Source organism: Falco rusticolus, chromosome 1 (genome assembly GCF_015220075.1).
Source record: "Falco rusticolus isolate bFalRus1 chromosome 1, bFalRus1.pri, whole genome shotgun sequence".
NCBI lineage: Eukaryota > Metazoa > Chordata > Aves > Falconiformes > Falconidae > Falco > Falco rusticolus.
Window position 1 is genome coordinate 67,696,435 of NC_051187.1, and position 20,807 is coordinate 67,717,241.

Sequence of the window (20,807 nt, forward strand, 5' to 3'; positions counted from 1 at the left end):
GATTAGTACGGTGGTCTTTAGTGGCAGGAAAGGGATATTCATGGAGACAAGGAGTAAAAGGCAGTTTTAAAGCATTTAGGTGACATTAAACAGAAGAACCAGAGCCAGGTAAATACCTCTCCCATCCCATCTTCAGTCTCATTTACTTGGGCAAGAGTCTCACCTTCCTTCCTTTCTGAGACCCCGTTTTCCTCTTTTTCCCGTCTATGAATTAAAGCCTTCTCAGCCATTCTTAGTATTTCTGTGCCTGTTATTTTTATTAAGTATCACAATGAGTGGTCCTAGAGGTCATAAAGCCTCATGTTCCTTACCCAACCCTTCTTTTCAGCACCAGCATCCTGCCTCCCTAATCCATCCCACTGCCAGCCTTGGGCAGCACCTTTGGCATGGGGAAGACACCGCTCTCTGAAAAACACAGCCAAACCAAGAGCAGGCAAGTCACTTTAGGAACACGTGGGATAGGCTAGGGATAGTGGGGACTCCCGGCAGGGAAGACAGTATGAGAAGGTCAGTACAAACTTCAGCAGCAAACCTTATTGTAGCCAGGGAGTGTCCTCCTTTCCCAGCTTCCAGGGGGAAGGTGACATAGAAAATAGTTTAAAACAACTTGGGATATGCATCTTGAGCACAGTGACAGCACCTTGCAAAGTTCATACATATAAGGACATTTGCGAAAGGGTTAAGTAAATGTGAAAGATATTACTGAGGTGCTGGGCTGCATTGCAGAACATATGGGCTAAGACAAAACCTGCTTATAATAGCTCTGGGCTCAGTGATGCATGTGAGACTTTTAGAAAGGAAGAGACTGCAATAGCTTCTGATTCACCAACAAAACATTCACCCATTATGTAACAGAAGGGAGAAAGTTTTATTTTACTAGGGCAAGACTTATTAACTCAAGTTATTCATGATGGAAGACCCTTTTGGTATGCTGGGGTTTATCTCAGTTTTCCAGATCTGCATTAAACACTTCAGGTCAATGCAGTAAAGAGATGTTCGCTTATTATTCCCTTCTCTGAGTAAAAAAAAATTGTATAATATGGGATTCCCTCAGCAGATTCGTTTCTTACATGGCACAATTCCTGCTTGAAAGCATTTAAAACCTGAACTACTGGCTAGGCCGCAGATGGAAGGCTAAACCTCCCAGAGGCAAAGTGACTTGCCTAAGGCCCCACGGCAGAGCAGTCCAAAGTCCAAGGAACACAACTTGACGTGGCCAAACGCCTCGAGCTGCCCCTCCCCATGGCACAGGCTGCCAACAGACAAGGATTCTGCACCCAAATCACTTCTACTAAGATTATTCTTGCAGGGGATTGTGTTACATGAACTGATTTTTCTGCCCCTCCAGCCCCTAGAAGAATTCCTGTGTTGAACAGGTCAGTGCTTTTGGATCATACCACCTCCCACTTTTTCACCAGTGAGAGAAGGAGCAATCATTCTCACAGAAACTACTGGCTTACCATAGAAAATGTTAATTTTCATGAGGCGAGCGTGAAACTCATAGAGCAAACCTCTTCAGCGATTAAGGCACAAGTGCTAACAGCATGCTGCTGACATCTATCGATAAGACAAAGTTGAGAAGTATCCTGAACTCAGAGGAGAGTCAGAGCGTTACGCCAGAAAGACTGGATGGCTGGAGAACTGGGATAACAGAAATGAGAGGCGATGTTGAAATATTACGTACATACTCATTCATTTAGGGCATATTGCTGAGACATTCTTCCAGTAAATTGGCCTCAAACAGCTAGAAATGGCAAGAAGACAGACCTGGCCACACCAGCTGGTCACAGGATAGTTATAAGCCAGAACTGTGTTGCAGCTATAAAAAAAGTAAATGTCATCCTTGGAAGGGGGTTGTGAAGCTGATAGGGGTTACTACCTGAGCAAGGGGAAGGAGACCCAGCTGGCTAATACATCACCAGGTGCTAACAAACCAAGGCTGAGATCAAGCAGGTACCTCCAATGTATTTTGGATTGGGATTCGGAACTTTTTCCTTCTTTTATAAGGGAACAAACAAACTAATACATTGCTGAGGTGTTTTGTTTCTTTCCTGAATGTCACATAAGGGCAGTCTTATTGGATAAAAATTTCTTGTTGTGGTGCAAAACCAGACAGAGTCTCTGCTTTTACTGCCTGACAGACTGAAACCGGCAAAGACATATTGTGATGTACAGCAGCCGCAGGCACTAAAACTAGCAATTTATGGAGCACTTTCAAAGCGGTGTCACTACTCAGAACAATAATAACCAATTAATGAAGAAAATCAGCAGATAAAAATGTTTTTTTGATTCATTGTGACTGGTGCCCTGGTTTTGGCTGGGGTGGGTGCATGGCTGTGTGGTGTTTAGCTGCCTGCTGGGTGAAACCATGACAACTAGCAAGCGTCAAAGAATGGCTTCAAGTGATTTTTTTCATTTTTCAGTTTCCATTTAATATACTTTTACAATGACAAATAAATAGATGAATATTACCCTTAAAATTCACATGAACTGATAAAATGTTTTGGATAAATCAGATTAAATGAAGAGTCCATTTTTCATTTTACAAACTTAGCCCCCAGTCATAAGGGATGTCTGATTGGTGGAGGGTTTTTTTGGAAACTATCAATATACCTTTTGAGTTAGAGCAGTTCCACAGATCACAAGGAAAACTACCATGTGTCTTCTGTGATGTAAAAATTTTTAAAAGTTCAGGCATAGTTCTACATGTAACTCTAAACAGGGAGTGGGGGGAACCCCAAACCGATTACTTTATGCCTGTGTGTTGTCTTTCAAAGTTCTAGAGAATTATAAAGTGATATAGAAAAGCCAAGAGTAAAAGGGGTCTTATTCCAAGCAAATTACCAACCACTGCAGTAGAAACTCTATTTTAATAATTTCCTCATTAAATTTTATAAAGAGAAAGCTGAACAGGAGGCAGCAAAACCATCTCCCCTCCCCAAATTTAGGAGGCTGATATCTCAGAACCAGCTCTAAATTTTGCAATGAGTCACAAAAACCCCATAACTGAGTAACCTGGAAGCCAAGTCTAAGCTAAACTCAGGCTGAATGTGTCTAAAAACTAAAATACTTATGACCATCTCTGATTTCACAGAATTAAAATCATGCTGTTGTGGTTTACAGCTGGGTAGCAAAATAAAGAAAATAAAATATTTCTTAAGAAAAGAGCTGCACGAACCATGGCATTCAGAAATTTGCCAGCCAATTCTGGTAAAAAGATCAAGACCAAAGTGAATGCTTGCATGGTGATAACCAGAGTGAAGTAGGGACCTGGGAAGGTTTTTGTTTTGTTTAGGCTTTTTTTTTCCTGAAGAAAGTCAAACCTCAGCCACTTTAGCCTGTTGGGCAAGGTGTTCAGAAGGAATCATGGCACTCATTTCCCAGACTGGCACATCACCAAAACATCATGGGAAATAACATTAGCCAGCAGCACAGGAGGTAAAGAACCTGCTCTTGTGTTCCCCTCCAAAGCCTGGGAATGCCATTGCCCCTGGAAGGAGCCACCGCTTCTCCTGGAGCTCTGCAGAGCCAGGGCAGGAGACACCTTCACCTCCTCACTGCTCCTTCCCCACCTTTCTGCTGCACGCTCTCCTTTCCCAACCACTCCTCCAGGCTCACTTACCTCTTCTGATAAGCAAATCCTTTTTGCATAAATTGACAATAACAGTGACCAGATTAAGACTAGGGACAGCTGGCCTGAGTCTGTGAGTTTGCCTATACATCCAACACCTGTTTTTTCACTGCCCGACCAGCTTTCACTACTTACACAGGCCCAGATTATCCCACTCTTCAAGAAGCAGGCGCTGCATGGAGACATTCTCTATTCTATCCAGGGATGAGGCTTGCCTCCTTGGCATGCAACCAGGAGACCCAGCCGCAAGTCCTCAGAACACTGAAATATGCCAGACCTGGCTAGATCTTCACAACAAGATAGAGACTTCTTCTCTATTCACAGGTGGCTTACAGCTCCTGTTCCTCTGCATCTTCAGCATCACAGCCTCCCCTCCATGCCGCACAGAGAACAGCACCGTACCACCCTTTTACCTCCCCTGCTGACACATTGGTATTCCAGTCTGCAGGGGATCTCCCTCCCGAGTGCCAAGGATAGATGGCCATTCCCACCTTTTTCTGAAATTGACAGGTTTTGTAACGCAGGCTACTATCAGCTTAAGGATGAAATTGGTATCTCAGTATTGACTTGAATGCTCTCAAGAGAAAAGCTCCACCTGAGCCAGCGCTTAACCAACACTGCTACCAGCAATTTCAGAAACAAGATTTTGAAAAAATCTTGAACAAGCTGACCATGAGGACAAAACCGCAAATTTGATCATTAGCATTAATCTCTATATTAGTATTGTATTTCAAACTCCAAAGCATTTTACAGCCCTTACCTAATTGTTCCTCATTCACCTATCCCTATACGGCAAGCAGGCAACAGGCTGAACCCCAGATCCAAATCTTGAACCATTTTTGCACAGAGCGGAGTCAGAGACAGGACAGGAAACTTTTCCACATCTGCACTGGAGCCCTCAGCCTGGGTTGCCTTCACCACCCAGGCCAAGCACTGACACAAGCATTGCGTAAGACATCCTCGTTATAGGAAGATGACTGTAAATCTTTGGGCTGAAATTCTGGCAATTTTCTCAAACACTAGATCTGCTTTAGAAAAGGAGCTTAAAATTGACTCAATTCCTCATCTTGTCAGCAACATGATAAAAGATACAGAATATAAAGATATTTCCCTTTGTTATTTATTAAAAACAAGTAAAAAGTCAGAACACACACCAAAATTTGTATATTTTCAGTGAAGCTCTTGCTATTTGCAGGCAACTGAAGAATTGAGGCAATCGTTGTTTGCCTTTGTTTTCCAGAATTACAACAGAGAAACAGGACATCACTTGAAACACTTATCTGACTGGAAAACTCAGAGAAATCTGCTGAAATTTGACAGCTTAGACTTGCCTAAAAATATCTAAGAATTAAAAACCTCTCGTATGTTTTTCTTCTGATCTTTGCAAAACTAACAATATTCACTTCATAAAACACTCAAATAGGTGTCTGTTGTCATCAAATTTATTCGGCTAACTCTGAGTATATTTTTTAACACAAAACACTATTAAGTTGAAGCAGTGTCATTTTAAATGTCAGCCAAGTAAGGTACCTGCATGAACACTGCAAACAGAAATATCACGAAAGGGTTCTTTGTAAGGTCTCTACCATTAAAATGGAAAACCCCAAGCTACTACTGTGATGCTAAGGGAAATCTCCCCCTACCCATTCTATTTTATGGTGACAGAAGAAAATTAATTACTCATGAAGAGGCAAATTCAGAGAGGAGAAGCAGCCATAAAGAAATGATACTCAAGCATTTGTAAACCTAAACATTTTAGAAATATCAAAAGAATTCAAATATAAAAAGGCCTTTGCACAAATGAACTACTCTTTCTGCCCCTGAACTAGGCCAACCAGACATTTTCTTTTAAAACATCTTCTTTCCTTTAGGCAGTGGGAACAAAGAGAAAAAAACTATTTCCTATTTTCATGCTGTTTCATTTCCAGGCGAGGATTTGCCATGCCAGGATGTGACTGATGATGCTTATTCACACACTACCTCACTGTGCTGGGATAACGAAGCACTATTGCCACTAAACTGGTGAAAAGCATCAATTCTAGCCACAAGTCAGACACAATAAAACTTCACAGAGAAAGGAAATGGCGCTTTCTCTCCAACATCACTTGCTCACACTGGAATTTATTTATCATTTACTATGTCCCAGAATGAAACATAATGGAAGGGACTCAGGTGGCCAGGCAAAGTATGAGATTTCCTGCGCTAGTGAGGATGATTAAACACAACTAGCACCAAGGGAAATTAATGCATTGTAGATTCTAGGATATAACATCAACTTGATCCCTAGAATGAAAAATATTCAAGTCTGCAGCTTACAAGCCTTGGAAGGACGTTGGGAGCACAGGCTATGTCTGTCATACTCTGCGGGGGTACAGCAGCCATAAAAGCCCAGGGGACCAGCCAAGCGCAACATCTCCTGACACAGCATCATTCCAGAAGACGTCACTTGTACAGGGTGCCTTCTGGCAGATCAGGTACCCTCCAGCTGTTCCAGTTATAGCAACAAGAGCAAGAAACAGAAATTCTGCTCCTGGTACTGATCAATGCCAAAGTCTGACTGTCAAGCATGGATGGAAGCTTTTCCAAGCATTTCAGCAGCTCTGAACACTCGTTTCCCAGTTGCCAAAGCACATTTTGGACCCCTGCAAGCAGCTTGGTACAGGAATTGGTACCCTGCCTGCCCAGTTAAGGGAAGTCACAACGAGATCCAGGGGAAGCCTGTGGTGACCATACTGTATGTCGCCCCCTTCCCCAGCTGTTCCTCTGACACCGTAGGCTTCCTGCCACCCTGCATAAACAAGCTTCCAACTGATACCTCTGCTCCACTTGTAAAACTGAAGGCTCAAGAGCAATCACCGTAAAACAAATTGCAGAGAGCAAATGGGGGAAAGGGGTGGGAGCAGAGGTCAGAGGTGAGTACTCATCTAGTTTTAACCTTTTTTACTTCCCTCATACCTATTCTTAAATTATCAAGACTGCAGTAGCTGAAACAGTTTTTCCGTCTGTGTAAAGCACCACCCAGGGTAACAGCAGCACATGCAAGTTTGAAAGAATTCTAACAGTAAAAAAATATTAAACAAGCTGAAAGAAAAGTTTATAAAGATAATCAGTTTCCATTATGTGACTAACCAGCCTCAAGAGATGCCCACATCTCTGTCCTTGACACATTTTGAAGCTGAGATACTGCAAAGCATCTCAAAGCACTCAAAGGCTGCACTTCTTCAAGCCTTCCTCACATGATCATTTCTGAAAGAGCTGTCGAGTGTGAGTATGGAAACAACAGTGGCTTCATATGGTGGGCAGTCTTTTTAGTCATGGCCTAGAGAGGGGCAAAATCAACATTTATAGCCGAAAGTCCTAGGTGAAGAGAACAGTCATTCCACTGCCCTGTGTTGGCCCTCTGTCAGAGCCCCACATCCCAATACCAGGTTTTCTATGGCATTTTCAGAAAAATCCTGATGCTTTAAATGATTGTGCTAACCTTGATACTTCTTTAAACAGCAGAGCTAAAGCCCAAAAGCCATATGTGCAGTAAGCCCCATCCAGGGCAGTCAGAGGAAAGAACCATTTAAATTCATGTATAAGAAATGACAGTGCTGTCAGCTATACAATGGTAACTTTGCACAATATACAAAGTAAGCTGAGGCTTCTCCCACACCTTCATCCCCAATTCTTCACTATTTAAAACTAAGTCTTATGTTTTACCTGGAAGAAAGAAAAATGCCAGTCGCCACTTATAGGGCAGGAATGCATTGTAATGCCAATGCAGAGCGACATTTCTCCAGGATTTTTCCACAGAGGGAATGTCTCAATCGCAAGAGAAACACCACTCCTTCCTTTTTCTTTTCCTACTTTTCTGCTGTGAATTATTTGGAGCCAAACCATAAATTGTACAACCACACTCACTGAGTCAGAACAAAACAGGAGACTCTCCAAATTTTCTGGTTTTCAGTATGACTTGATTTATGAGGTATGTCCCTACCTGATGGTAGAGAGATGACATATATGACAGGATATGGATTGCTCATAATTTTTTTCTGTAGAAAGCATTACTCTGAGCATATGCAATTTAACTGTTTTAGTCACAGTTAATATTACATATACCTGCTCTCTGGCTGACTCACACAAATAGGTTTAAGTACTTCAGACTGTAAATTGAAAATTAACTAATGACAGCTAAACTGGTGTACCACCTGAGAATTCACTGCTTTATTAACATTCAAACAAATGCTAAATGAAGATGAGCACAGACACTTAGCATTTCTGTACATGAAGTTTATCATGTACTTACAAATTGCAGATCACTGACGAATCTGGAAAAAAAACCAAACCTGCAAAGAATACATACAGCTACCTGGCATTAGATATCCGCATTCATTAATAGGAGGGCAGCTGCTACTTACTTCAAAGGTGCCAGTTTGGAAACCACAGTCAAACATGTGACTGAAAGGTGTTCAAATTTGTGTACTTAATTTTGATAAACAGACTCCTATAAGGCCATCACCCACACTATATCCTAAAGCTCCAGTAATGGTAGGGCAATGCAGATAGCATCTGGATTATCGCAACAGGAAATAAAGACAGCTTTGACATTCCTCTACTTTTAGCAAAAGCTATTTGAACATCTTTTAAAAATACAAAAATATTTTTACCAAGTTATTCCAAAAGCTGAGGGAAGTGTTTTCCTTAATTTTACTCAAATAAAACATTCAGAATGAAGTGGAAGCGGACACTGGATAGAAGCTGAAACAGCTTATCTACCTGTAACTGTTCCTCTTCGAGGTGCCTTGTGTACATCCATGCAACTGATACCTACCTGCAAGCCTCGCTGCCTGTCAAGGGTTTCAGCCTGGCAGCACTTTAGCGCAGCCCACTGCTGCGTGGGCACCACATGCACTGCATGTCATTATAAACGAGGCCAAAAGCCTCCTAAAGGATTTGAAATTTAACCAGGACCAAGGAAGAGGGCAGAAAGGAGGGGTGTGAAAATGCGTGCAGGATCTTACATCTCAGGAAGGACAAGAAGGCAGCAGCAATCCGTATTACTTCCTTGTAACATCAAATGTTTGTGTACTTAGACTGTCTGCCACAAAAACCGCCTGTAGAAAAGTCCTCAGAACCTCCAATGAAACAAACCCTCTGAAAGCCAGCATCACCCTTTGCAGCTGTTGTGGAAACATAGCACTCACAGCACAACAGGAACCCAAGCAGCAGCTCCGGAGACCTTGGTTCTGGGTAACTGATGCAAAGTCATCACCAGCATTATTTGGTCTCTGGCAGAATGAGCCCAAATTGAAGGGGGAAGGAGATTTATTTTGCTCTGGTTTTCTTTACTGAAAACATCTTAGTTTTTATTCCAAGAACGACAGTGGGGAAAAACAAGGTGGCTGTAAGCCCCTCATGGTGCTGGTAGGCAAGGGCACAGCTGCCGAGGCCACCTTGCAGGACTGCTCGCTTCTGCTGGAACAAGGTTTGTGCCAGAGCTAGTAAATCTTGAGGACCTGACCTCACTATGAATAGATGTGCTTCTCTCCCCTGCCCTCCTGGACCATGCCATCAGACTGGTAAGGTTTGTTTGTACCTGTTCTTCAGGATAAGCCAGCACTCTCTGCAGACTCAGCCCCTTATTATCCTCCAGCACCTGAGTAGTCAGCTGGGGCAAACGTAGCCACAGAGCACTGGTCACCCCTGCTTTAGGCTGGATTGTGAAATGCCACAAGTGCTCTGCTCTGTAGGCTTAAAAGGAGGCATCATTTAGGGAAACAGCATTCCAGAATAAGAATTGAATGTAGTCTGCCATAGAAGAAGAACATAAAGAGATTGCATCTTTGGAGTAAGGAGACAAGATTTTAATCTGACTATTTAATAAGAAACCAGTAAACTAAAGGACAGAAGTTGCCCAACTACTGGGCTGAGATCTCTAATTAGTTCATGAAACATTTTACTGAAAGTATAATTTTATATGTGCAACAAAGCCAAAGGTACTGATTAATTGCAACTCATTAAGTGTAAGTTGTTTAGTAATTAAGAAAAATTAATGCAGGCATGGCAAGGTTGGTGCAGGCAAGAATTCCACCTAGACAAGCATCACATTGCCAATAGCAGCCAGTCTGCTCAAAGCAGCAAAGGAGTAATTTAAAAACCAGTCCTGACCCATAGGGACAGGCAGTCAGACCACTCATTCCAACTCTTCTGAATGAAATCTTATAAAATAAAGATAACGGTTATCATCTTTTAGAGTTCTGCCAGGACTTGTGCAGAAGTAAGGTAAGTCAGTCACACTTTTCTCTTACGTAAATTATACACTTTAGGGAATCAGAAACAATCAAATATCCCAAGAAAGATATTACCAACAAGATATTAATAACACAGTGTTTTCAAAATTTGCTCTTTATCCATTTTGGGAGAGCAAATTTGCTGTGGGTGAGAGAGTTCAGAAATCATTGCACATACTAGGATAGAACAGGGACTGAAAGCAAAGGCAAAATATAGCCTTGGCACAGAAGCATGTTCTGGGAACAAGAGCACCAAGGCATGCAAAATCGTCATCACTCACCTCAGCTGGAAGGCTGGTAAACTGTAGATAATCTCCGTCTTTCTACTTTTAATCCTATCCATGGAACACAAGTACCCTCAGAGAAACCAAATATATTTTAGCCAATCCTTTTCCTATGAAAGGAGGCAGCGGCCATGGACACAGCTTCCTAGAACAGCAACTTTCAGAGAAGACTGGCATGACATTGAATCAGATTTGTCCCCCACAGCTGGCTGCCAGGGGTTTTAAAGTCTTTACATTAGTACTGTACAGTGATCAACCACAAACCCCAATATAAGACAGTGATGCACAGTTTCATTTGGTGGTAATCGTGTAGCAAATGCTTTTCTTCAAAAGCAGGCACAAATTCTGGGGAAGCCTGAGCCTGGAATTTGTCACTCAGTTATGACTTAACTAATAGCAGCTAACACAAGTGTAAAAGTCACATGAGAAAGAGAGTTTCCCTCCCATAACTGGTGAAGTTGTCTACAAAAAGAAAACTAAAAAAGTCTGAAAACTTCACACAAGTAAATTCTTTTCTTTGTACTGAATGAACACGCTATACCCCCACGACTTCACAAAGGAAGTTACGAACTTCTTTATATTTCAAGCCTACTCTGTTTTTCTCAACGAATACAAACGAAAGGGCCATGTGAATTATTAACAGATGACAACAGAGAGCTAGCCAGGTACTTCAAATACTTCTGTCTCTTCTTCCTACATGAATTCCTCAACAGTGCATGCAAAGTAAGTCTTCTTACTACTTCAATCCTTCAAATCCATAATTAGAGCTGATTAAATAACTTGTTGAGAAGTAAAGGCTTTTTTACATTCCTTCCTCTCCCCTTTCTTTCCCTGGGAGAGCATTTGACCTGACCCTTAGTGACAGGGGGACATCACACCTTCTTCCGAAGAATCAAGTGAGAGCGTTTTCCCCTCTTAATACCTTTTCAGCAGCGCAAGCTTGTGCAGAACATCATGCAATCCAGTGGAAACAGATACTATTTATTTCTGAACTGGAATAGACATATAATCAGGAAACCTGAAAACAGACTAAAGCTTTTGTCATGTTAAGAAGTTAACCATCATCTCGTGTTGAAAGCAGGTCCTGTTTATTATAAACACTTGGGCCAATGCCTCCTCCCCCATCCCCCCCAACAGCCCACCAACAAAGAGGTGAACAGAAGGACACCACATGGATCCATCACTACTGCTTGACAGCATGCTTGGTATTTAAACATAAGTACAAACTATACTGCTTCAGTCCATTCACATAATTTAACTCAAATAAATGCTGAATTTGCCAAATAATCCCTGCAAATCCGTTACAAGAAATAAAAGTGAAATAATGTAAGTTGGTGTCAGTGCAACTGAAAGACAGTATTTGACAACTAACATAGGAAAACCTATTGAAATTAGAACCACAGTAGTAAGCTTTAAAAATAGCAAACTTTTTGACAACTTTGAAAAATAATCCAGATGATCCTAAATGAGCACATACTTTTCTATTTGCTTCAAATTTAAATCCATAAATTCTAAAATTTCATTAATTAAAAGGACCATTTCAAAAGGTACGGTAAAACACAGCATCTAACATAAAACACAAGCTGGGGGATTCAAGTTTCCCACAGTGGTGCAGGTAGCTCCCAGTGATGCCACAGGGAATTACCTGCAAAACCATAAACCAGAATGACCTTTTTGGTTTGCATTTGACTCTGCTTCACACAAACACTGTTCATTACAACTGCCATAAAAATGAACAAAAGCAGCACATACATGAGCAGCAGCTCCTGCTTAAAAACAATAAGCACAGCACATTCCCCCCTCAGCCAGCTCCCCATGGAAAGTATTCCAGACTAAGCCACAAAAACTTAACAGTGAGCTTTTGAATGACAGGACATCATGTGCTCTGTAATCTACAGAATCAGTCAAGTACTTACAAGGTTTCTTAAACAAATTGATCATGCCTACAATTTCAGTCGAAGTCAGAGAAACGGCAGACTTGATCTTCTCTGAGGAAGAAACAAAAGCCATGAAATCACCAAAGAGAAGGGGTTTTTTGGCTTTTTTTCTTGTTGCTTTTTAGACAACTCTGAAGGACATACTATAATGTGATAGGAAGCTTGTAGGAACAGCCTTACAAATCAAACTGAGCATGTACTTCAGCACTCTTTATTTAGCACCCTCCCTGTGGAAAATGCTAAGGGAGGTTTTAACTAGCAAGAGCCAAGGTGATTTCAGATTGATAGCTAAGACCTCCTGACTGATCTTTCATGCCATATTAATTTGATACATTAGTTTATGTAACCGCTTTTTGCTCAGTCTTTCCCAGCTACAAAGCCAAAAATAGCTTACCTTTTCTACAAGGGCAGTAAGGCATACCTGGAATACTAGACAACTTTTTATAAGTGCTATGAATAAGAGCAGTGGTTTTTAAAAAGTCAAAAAACCCACTGTCATTATATTATCATACATGTTTTCACCTTTACGAGAACAGTTTAATGTCAATAACTACCATGAAATCTGGAGGCTGTGGTTTCCAAGAAAAACTGTGCCAGACACTCGTATTTTCTGACGCATCCTATAGTACCATGAAATGGAGACAAGCATTAGGCAGTCTATGTTATCATCATAAAAGAATCAACAGTGATGCAAAACCCTCTTAGAAAGCAATAAAGTTTTGAATATAAAACCTAAAAAAAGACTTCATTATGCAGTTTTCAGTCAACACAGGCTGAGCCAAAGCCTACTACAGTACTTCTCTGTGCTTGGGATAAAACTTTCCATGGCTCCAGTAGCAGCTTTCGCAGAAGTGCCAGTCTTCCATAATGCATCTTTGCAACCAGGATTTAAGGGAAAATATACCCAGTAAAGCTAGGCTCCAGATAGGTAGTTTAGCACACAAATGGGTGGTCTAATTTTCAAATCTCCCAGGAACCAGGTAGCTTATAGAGCAGTAAAATCGTCTACAGGAAAGTCATATTTTAAATGCCATCTTTTCGATTCTTGCAAACTGTTCAAAGGAATGTTTTACAGGTTTTACCCAAAGACCAGCAACAAGTGGCTAAGCTTGGACCTTCACATCCCAAAGGTGTTCAGACCAAAAAGTGCTTCCCATAAAACTCAAGATCTAGAGAAAGATTGTACTTTCTTAATGTGAAACCAACGAGATCGATGGTTATCATCTGGTTTAAATGGAGGTCCTTAGCCCTTGCATATCAATCACAGAGACTTTTGAAGTCAGTAAGATAAAGCTTTTAACAGAGGAAAATTTTAATTAATCCATTGTACATAGTGCATTTTATAATCTGGTTTCTTAAATCTCCCTCTGTCAAGTCAATCAAACCCACAGTCTATTTGGAGAAACGTTGAAGAATCTCAGGCTGTTCAGCAGCCTCATTTTGCTATGCACTGGAAATACAAATGCATAGAATCATTTATCCAAAACATAGGCAAATGGGTTCAAACTGAAAATGTGAGAAGACAAAATAAAAAGCTTGAGAGTAATATCCTCCTGTTGCTCTCTCCTCTGAGGTATCTCACGCTGATTTTTTTCCAGTAGATATAGCAAGATTTATGTGTAATAATGACTTTAGCAACTTCTTTCTTTAGGGACACATTTTATTTCATTAATGAAAGATTCTCAGGAGCCAAGAGAATGACTTTCACCCACTTTCATTTTTAATTAAAAAGACCTAAAAAAAAATAATAAAAGAAGATCAGAGAAATTAAACTACTCTGGCCTGACAAAATGTATGGCTTTTTGACCCATCTAAAAGGGCTGCTTCCTCCACTGCAGCAGCTGGCAGACCAAGATTTCCTGCACCAAATAAACCACTTCACCCAGCCCCCTCAAGCCTTCCTCCTACAGCACTACACTAGATCTAGCATCCCTCCTAATAGCCAGCAAGCCGGGATTAATTCAGACCATGAGAGCTTACAATAGGCCTCAGGACCGTCAGAAAGGCTGCGTAGCTACTGGAGCAAACACCCTGTGGATTATAGCTGTGGTCACGCCCTGGGCACATTCCTCAGCTATTCAAGTCCTTTGCAGTTTTATCACTTCAGACCTCATGGTTGAGATCCACCTTGGAGACCAACAGATGAACATTACAATACGGAAAAGCATAGGTGTCAAGAGGTACCTCTTAGAGGCACTACCTAAACTAGCATCAAAGTTGCAGATGCATGAATGACCATGAAAAAATGTCCAAGCCCAGGACAATTCACAGTGTTTAATCATCACACGGGGTTATCAAAGGACTTTTTGTAACATCAAAACATCACTCAGATGTTTTGAGGAACAGCATCACTCAGACACCATGCATGAAGACAAGTGGTGGACAACCCTGTGATGAAGAGGTAGAAACCACTCTCCCTATAACTTCCTAATATCAGCTTTATCTCAGTCACACCCAAACTGCCTGCCATCAGTGCCACAGCCTTTCTCTGTGTAAGCAGGGATGAAAATTGAAACCCAAGTTTTTCTTACACATCAAAACATTAAATGAAAGAGAGAGTTAAATGGTGGTGAACTGACAAAATTAAACTGTGCAAAGCTTAGAGAGAAAAATAAAGTGGTTTTTTTTTAACTAACTTACATGACAGTAGGTTTTGATTATTGAAGAGTGTAATGCAGTAGACATTTAAAAGGTCCTAGTTATTCCCCAAACAATTCCAGTTCATGTAAAATAATTTTAAAAAATGTAGACACGTGGAGTGGTTTGCTTTTACATTTTCTTCTGTGGAAAGTAGTTAAATAATTCACATCACTGAATGGGCAGTGATGCCAACCACCGATGCCAAACTGAAATTTTTGTCCCATCTCACCAGCTTAGCTGACTTCATTTTTCATCTTGACCTATTTCAGATGTGGCAGGAAATCGAGACAGTGGGATTGCTAAAACCTTGTCATTGTAGTTATTGGAGGTTATTAATGCTACCATAGATTTGGCATAGGCACTAGAACTTTAACTCAGGAAACGTACTTGGTCAGAAAACTTACCTGCTGGTTTGAAACCCCACAGATGACTAACTCACTCAAGTGGTCCAAACTACATGCAGTCAGTGGAGAATATTGAAGCTAGTAAGAGAAATCAAACGAGAGTGGCAGGCAGTTAACCAGGCGAAAACCTCTTCACTGGAAGCCAGGAAGTGTCTGAAGGGTGATTAATGATACAAAAGATGGGATGCATTATTTAGACAAAACAGGTCCCACTGGAACTACTTGGGAGTCAATGAAGAGAGCTCTCAAGCAGCGTAGTCAGACTCTCGTCTCTCATTTGTTCCTTGAATGCTGGTGGTCCAAAAGGAAAAACTCTCAAGTTATCATAAGAAATTTGACAATATATGGCATTTGCAAAGGTACATACAGTCATCCACCTCCAACCCGCTTCTTCAAACAAGCTCTACTTGATAATGACCAATACCCCCTGAGTGTAGTCTTGAGAAATATTTTTTTTCATTTTCTTGCAAGCGGGCAGGTGCTCCATTTCCAGATAAACAGTCCCAAAGGCATGGTCCTTAGCAGCAGCAAAAGCACAAAGTGCCGAAGGGAGCAGTGTCTCCCTGGAGATGGGCATCTCTACCCCGGAGTGGGCACTGATTGCAGAGCGCCTACCAGCGCTCTCCACGACAAGCTCTTCTGAAGGCAGGCAGGGAGCACCAATTTACCAGTTTTCAACCCAACACCTTTCTAAAACCCTGACTTTGTGCAAGCAAAGACAAAATGTTACCTTTTAGATTACCAGAACTCTTGGTTGGAAAGAAGCATCCCTTGTATTAATCAACATCCTTGCAGCAAAATAAAACCTGGCAAGTGTTGCTTCTTATCTTACTAAGCCACAAACCCTGTTTAATCTTGCTCCATTATTGTCTTATCTATGAGCAGCTAAATTTCTACCAGGTTGGCATAACTAACCAACTTATGTTGCTGTGATTTTGACATTTAAAAAAAAAAAAAAAATCTGTTACACAACCAGAGCAGAAATAAAAACACTCGAGCAGCTGAAAGAGTAGAGCCGAATAAGAAGTGCTACAAAACAGGAACAGATTTAGGAATAATGAGGTCACCTCACACCTCAACACGCATGAAGTTATTCTGTTCACTCAAATAACTTCACATTCAGTAGTAGTCACAGCACAAAATGCCACACTATTTTAAAGAGACAGAAGCATTTTCTATATTTTGGCCGACTGGAAAAAATGAACACAGAACAATATTATCATGTGTTAACCTTCCAGGCTTCTCCTGGCTTTAGAGATGACAAGAGAAGTGAGGAGGGAGAAAAATGTTCCCTCCTTCCTCAGCCCTTCTAAGTGAGACACCCCTAATCTGACCATGTGGTTGCAGCTCCCGAGCATGGAGCAACTGGGGCATCTACGGTGCTTCAGAAGCATCTTAGATGTGCCTGCTCGAGCACTCAGGTGCTGCCATGCTGACAGCATGAAAGACCTCCTTCTCACCAGGTGTTCTGACTTTTCAGCCTTCCTTATTCCAGAACCTACAGCCTCTTCTCTATTTAGCATGGGAGAGATACAGTATTAGCTTCCCACCAAACTGTCAGATCACACAAAAGCAACATTCGGTGCCCTGTGGTCTGGTAGTGCTGGTGTTAGGGGTTCCCTGGGAGTGTGGAGGAGGAGAAGACTGGTGGGAGGCAGGAAGGCGAGGAGATAGGCATTCAGGTGACCGAAGATGAACAACAACTGGTGAGCGGACAAGAAAGGAAAGTGAGGGATCAACACAAGATTAAACCAGTCTAAATCTTCATTGGATTGGTAACATCTGAGCAGCCAAGAACTGAGTGGTTTGGGGTTTTTTTTCTTTTTTTAAGAAGACTGCAGAGACCACGCTTTCCTGAAACAGAGAGGAGTGCAGCAGTCCGTATCTAAAGAAAGAAAGTTCTAGACATAAAGGTCACTCAAAAAGAATGACTACCTACTAAGCTAAAGCCTGACATTGCTATCCCTAAAAGGGAGTTGGTATCTAAGCAGATCCAGATTGGAATCACTGACTCATCCACCCTGGGCCTTTAAGGCAAACTGGTGAAGGATGAAGGGCTGACAAAAGGAAAAGAAGGGGGGAGGAAAATAAGGAGGCAGAGAGGATTTAAACAAGATTAGCTACATGTGAATCCTAAATAAAGATTAAAATCACTGCCTCGTGGATTTTGGGATTTCTGAAGTCAAGGTCATGAAATCAGCAGAGAACTGGTAGATCATGAGTTTGTATGCTGACTTCTCTGGGGACAACTTTCAGCAGTGTTTTGACTCTTCAGAGCTACCATTGCACAGCTCTTCCAAGCTTTTTAAAACCATAAGGAAAAAATGGTGTTTAGTGGAGGCATCTAAAAGTCTCCACTCCCATTCCCTAATTAGCTCAACCATCTATTTTAATACAAAGTCCTTCCCTAAAAGTCTTTCTATTGTTTATACACCCTGCTGCCCCCAATGGAATCAAGCACGCGTAAGAGGTGAATAGCCTGGGTCTGCTCTGATGCACTAATATGACGAACATCATTGTGGAATGAGCTTGGACGATCTTGCTCATCTAGTTGTTAGTTGATATATATATCATTTTATATATATATATATAAAATATATATATCATTAGTTGATATAGATTACAAATCTTTAAAGCCAGAGAAAGCAGTGTTAACTTCTGTTTCTCTAACTAGTGCTCAACATAGGTCAGATTTCTTAGCAGTTTACCAGGCATTTCAGTCTTCTTAGTAAATGTTTTATGTTTTTTAGAATTAAGACTTCCATAAGAAAGTTCAGTATCTCTTCACTTATTTCCTCCTACTCTCAACTGACTGAAATGTAGGCTTGTCCATTTACAACTTTGTATAGACATCACAAAGACTATATAAATTTCCCTTATGTACTTAATATGAATTAAAATCTAGTAAGCTACTGGTGATGATGAATGCCTTTCATTTTCATTTGAAAAATTTTTAAACTGTATTATTTGGTCTGTTAATTCTAAAATTGCTGGGCCAGTTTCCTTGGAAGGGTGCTAGTTTCTATGAGGGCAGTTGGAATATGACTAGGGAAAATAAGTAAGATGTCTTCAGCCTATTTAACATTTAATAACACTTCAGCAGAAGTAAAATATACAGATGGTATTGTTTTAACTAAGACGCATTCAACTAAGACACCAAAACCCCAACTGAGGAATTCAGTTAAATTTTCCTCAAGCAAATTCGTGAATGGGAACCTTAAAGAATTGTTTTCTTTATGATCTAGTTTTCTATAATTCCTTCCTATGTTTCCGTCACTGGAGATTTCCTTACGGTGGCTTTCTTTTTATAGCTTAAGGGAGGAAACCCCATAAGTCTGGGAATAAAAAAGATTATATTTTGAAACCTTAAAGATAGTTTCATCTTTCAGTAATAAACTTTGATTTTTGCTGTGAGACTATAGAATGAAAGGAGTAGGGTTATTTAGGAGTCTCTAAGTGTTTTCTAGGACAAAACGTTGCCAAAGAAAGTTCAGATTCAATATCAGGAAAAGTTTCTGAATAAAGTATATTAAACAACTGGACACATACATGGAGTGTAAGAACATGCACCTTGACAAGGCACTCAGAAATATAATTAAATTAACAGTCCTACAATTAAAAGAGGAAAACCAAGATAAACTGAATACAGTATTGCTTCTCAGAGCAAGCTTCTAGGACCCTTTTTGTTCACCAGATACTAGAACTAAGCTGAACACTGCTACAGCTTGAAATAATGGGGAAAAGGAAAAAAAAGAAAGGGAAGCAAGGAAGAAAACACGAAATCAAATCCTGCTGTAAAAACCTGTAACTTAAACTTCCTATACAAATACTTGAATCTTGCTAGCCCAAGCATTCAAATATGCTCCAGACCATGTAGAAGGACACTGGGAGACACATCTGCAGTAAGAAGGAACTGCAAAACCAGCCTGGTCAACTCTACAGTTTTCAGACACAGGCACAGGCACAAACAGATCTTTGCAGTAATTTATGAGGAAGGAAGAAGCTTCCCCTGTAAATAAACTGAAAATGTGTTCTGTCTCTTTAATTTGCAACCGAAAACCCGGGGGTTTTTTACAGTACCTGAATCATCTGTACCCAGTACCTCAGAGTTAACATTTGGGTTAGTATTGCTTTCAGCTGCAGCCATTTTTTTTTGTGGGTGTTTTTGTTTTGTTTTATTTTTCAAATGTTACTGAAACAAGAAGTATAGCAGAAGACATTTATATAGCCACTGAGATTTTGAAATCAAACACAAGGCTAAGTTTCCCTTATTTCTAAATCATTGTTCATGCACTAAATTGTCTTACGTTTTAGGTTGCTTTAACTGTGCAGTAGCAGTATTGTGAGGGTACATCAGTCATTACATTATGAAATCTTTAATACGTGAACATTATAGCTGTGCTTCATAACAAAATGCAGCAGTACCAGTAAGTCACACCTCCAAGGAGTCGCAGAGCCCTGTAATAAGAAAGGCACATTGTGCAGAACACATTTTCCATCTTACTGTCTATATTCCTTCCTCTGATCACTGATGGAAGCAACTAATAGTTTTATATAATTTTATAATAGATACCTTAAATAATATTTGTAGTATTTCTATTTAACACAATAAGCAAATAGTGCCATACATGAACACTATATTAAAGAGTTTAACTGTGTTAAACAGTATTATAGTATAAAGCACTATATCAGCTACCTGGATACTGTAGAAGGAAATATTTTTACAGAACATTATTTTCTTCAAATTACATTATCTAGTTGCATGTTTTCCATACTTTAAGTTTCACCAAGGAGTAAACAACTACATTAACAGGCTCAATAAATGGTGCTTTTACTGCCTACGTTACATAGGAGTATTATAACAGTGCATTATATCTTCCAGATCTAAAAAGATGGTAGTCATTAAAAATTACAGCATTTGCCCTTCTGTAAAACATATAGCAAGATTATAATAACAGTTTAAAAGGCCTTGAAGGGTTTTTCTAGTGACGCTTGCCTGTGGGTTATATAACTTTCATACTCTTGCTTCATCTCCAGAACCATTCTTTTTGGGGAAAAAGTGTTACTTGTAGACAAAAACACATGCAATATGGAAAAAGAGTAAGATACAAAACAGCACTATATGGCATTGTTTTATCCTAAGATATATCAACAAAAATTGGCAACTCAGCAGGACCCTGCAGTGGGAAACATTACCCAGCCATGACAGTTCAGCTCCCCTTTCTACTCAAAGATAGAGATGATGGAACTGAAGAAGGACCTTGTCTTGTATACACCTCAGAGGTGCCTACTGCCAGCTCAGGACATCACAGATCTCTGAGAAGATCAAGGAGTGCAGTGATACATGAAGTAAAAATAATGAAGTACGCACGCGCAGATTTTTAAAAGCAGTATAAGTTTCTGTCTGAGCTGCATTTCAGCTAAGAGACTGATTCACATGGAGAGGAAGGCCACAGGGAATTTTAAATATTTGAATACAGACCAGATAGTCAGTCCATTGCCAGTACTGAATTTAACATGCCATATCATAATTAGCTGTGATATCTACATGGGCATCTTATTCTTTCAGAATTTTCTGAATATCTTTACCTCCCTCCACCCTAGTCAGCTGCTAAAGCCCAGGACTGTAGTGAGCT

General features: G+C 40.5%; 1 protein-coding gene across 5 annotated transcripts in view; it reads right to left on the minus strand.

Annotated features, from left to right (window-relative positions):
- Nucleotides 1–20,807, minus strand: part of CRACD (capping protein inhibiting regulator of actin dynamics) — a 131,876-nt gene that overhangs the window by 44,618 nt on the left and 66,451 nt on the right. For 2 of the 5 annotated variants that reach the window (XM_037382506.1, XM_037382499.1), the window contains exon 1: nucleotides 12,107–12,174. The exons of the other annotated variants lie outside the window; for them this stretch is intronic. In XM_037382506.1, coding sequence (XP_037238403.1) covers nucleotides 12,107–12,131 — 25 coding nt within the window. In that variant the 5' untranslated portion in view covers nucleotides 12,132–12,174. Of the gene's footprint in view, nucleotides 1–12,106; nucleotides 12,175–20,807 lie in introns of those variants that run through there. 5 annotated transcript variants of the gene reach the window in all.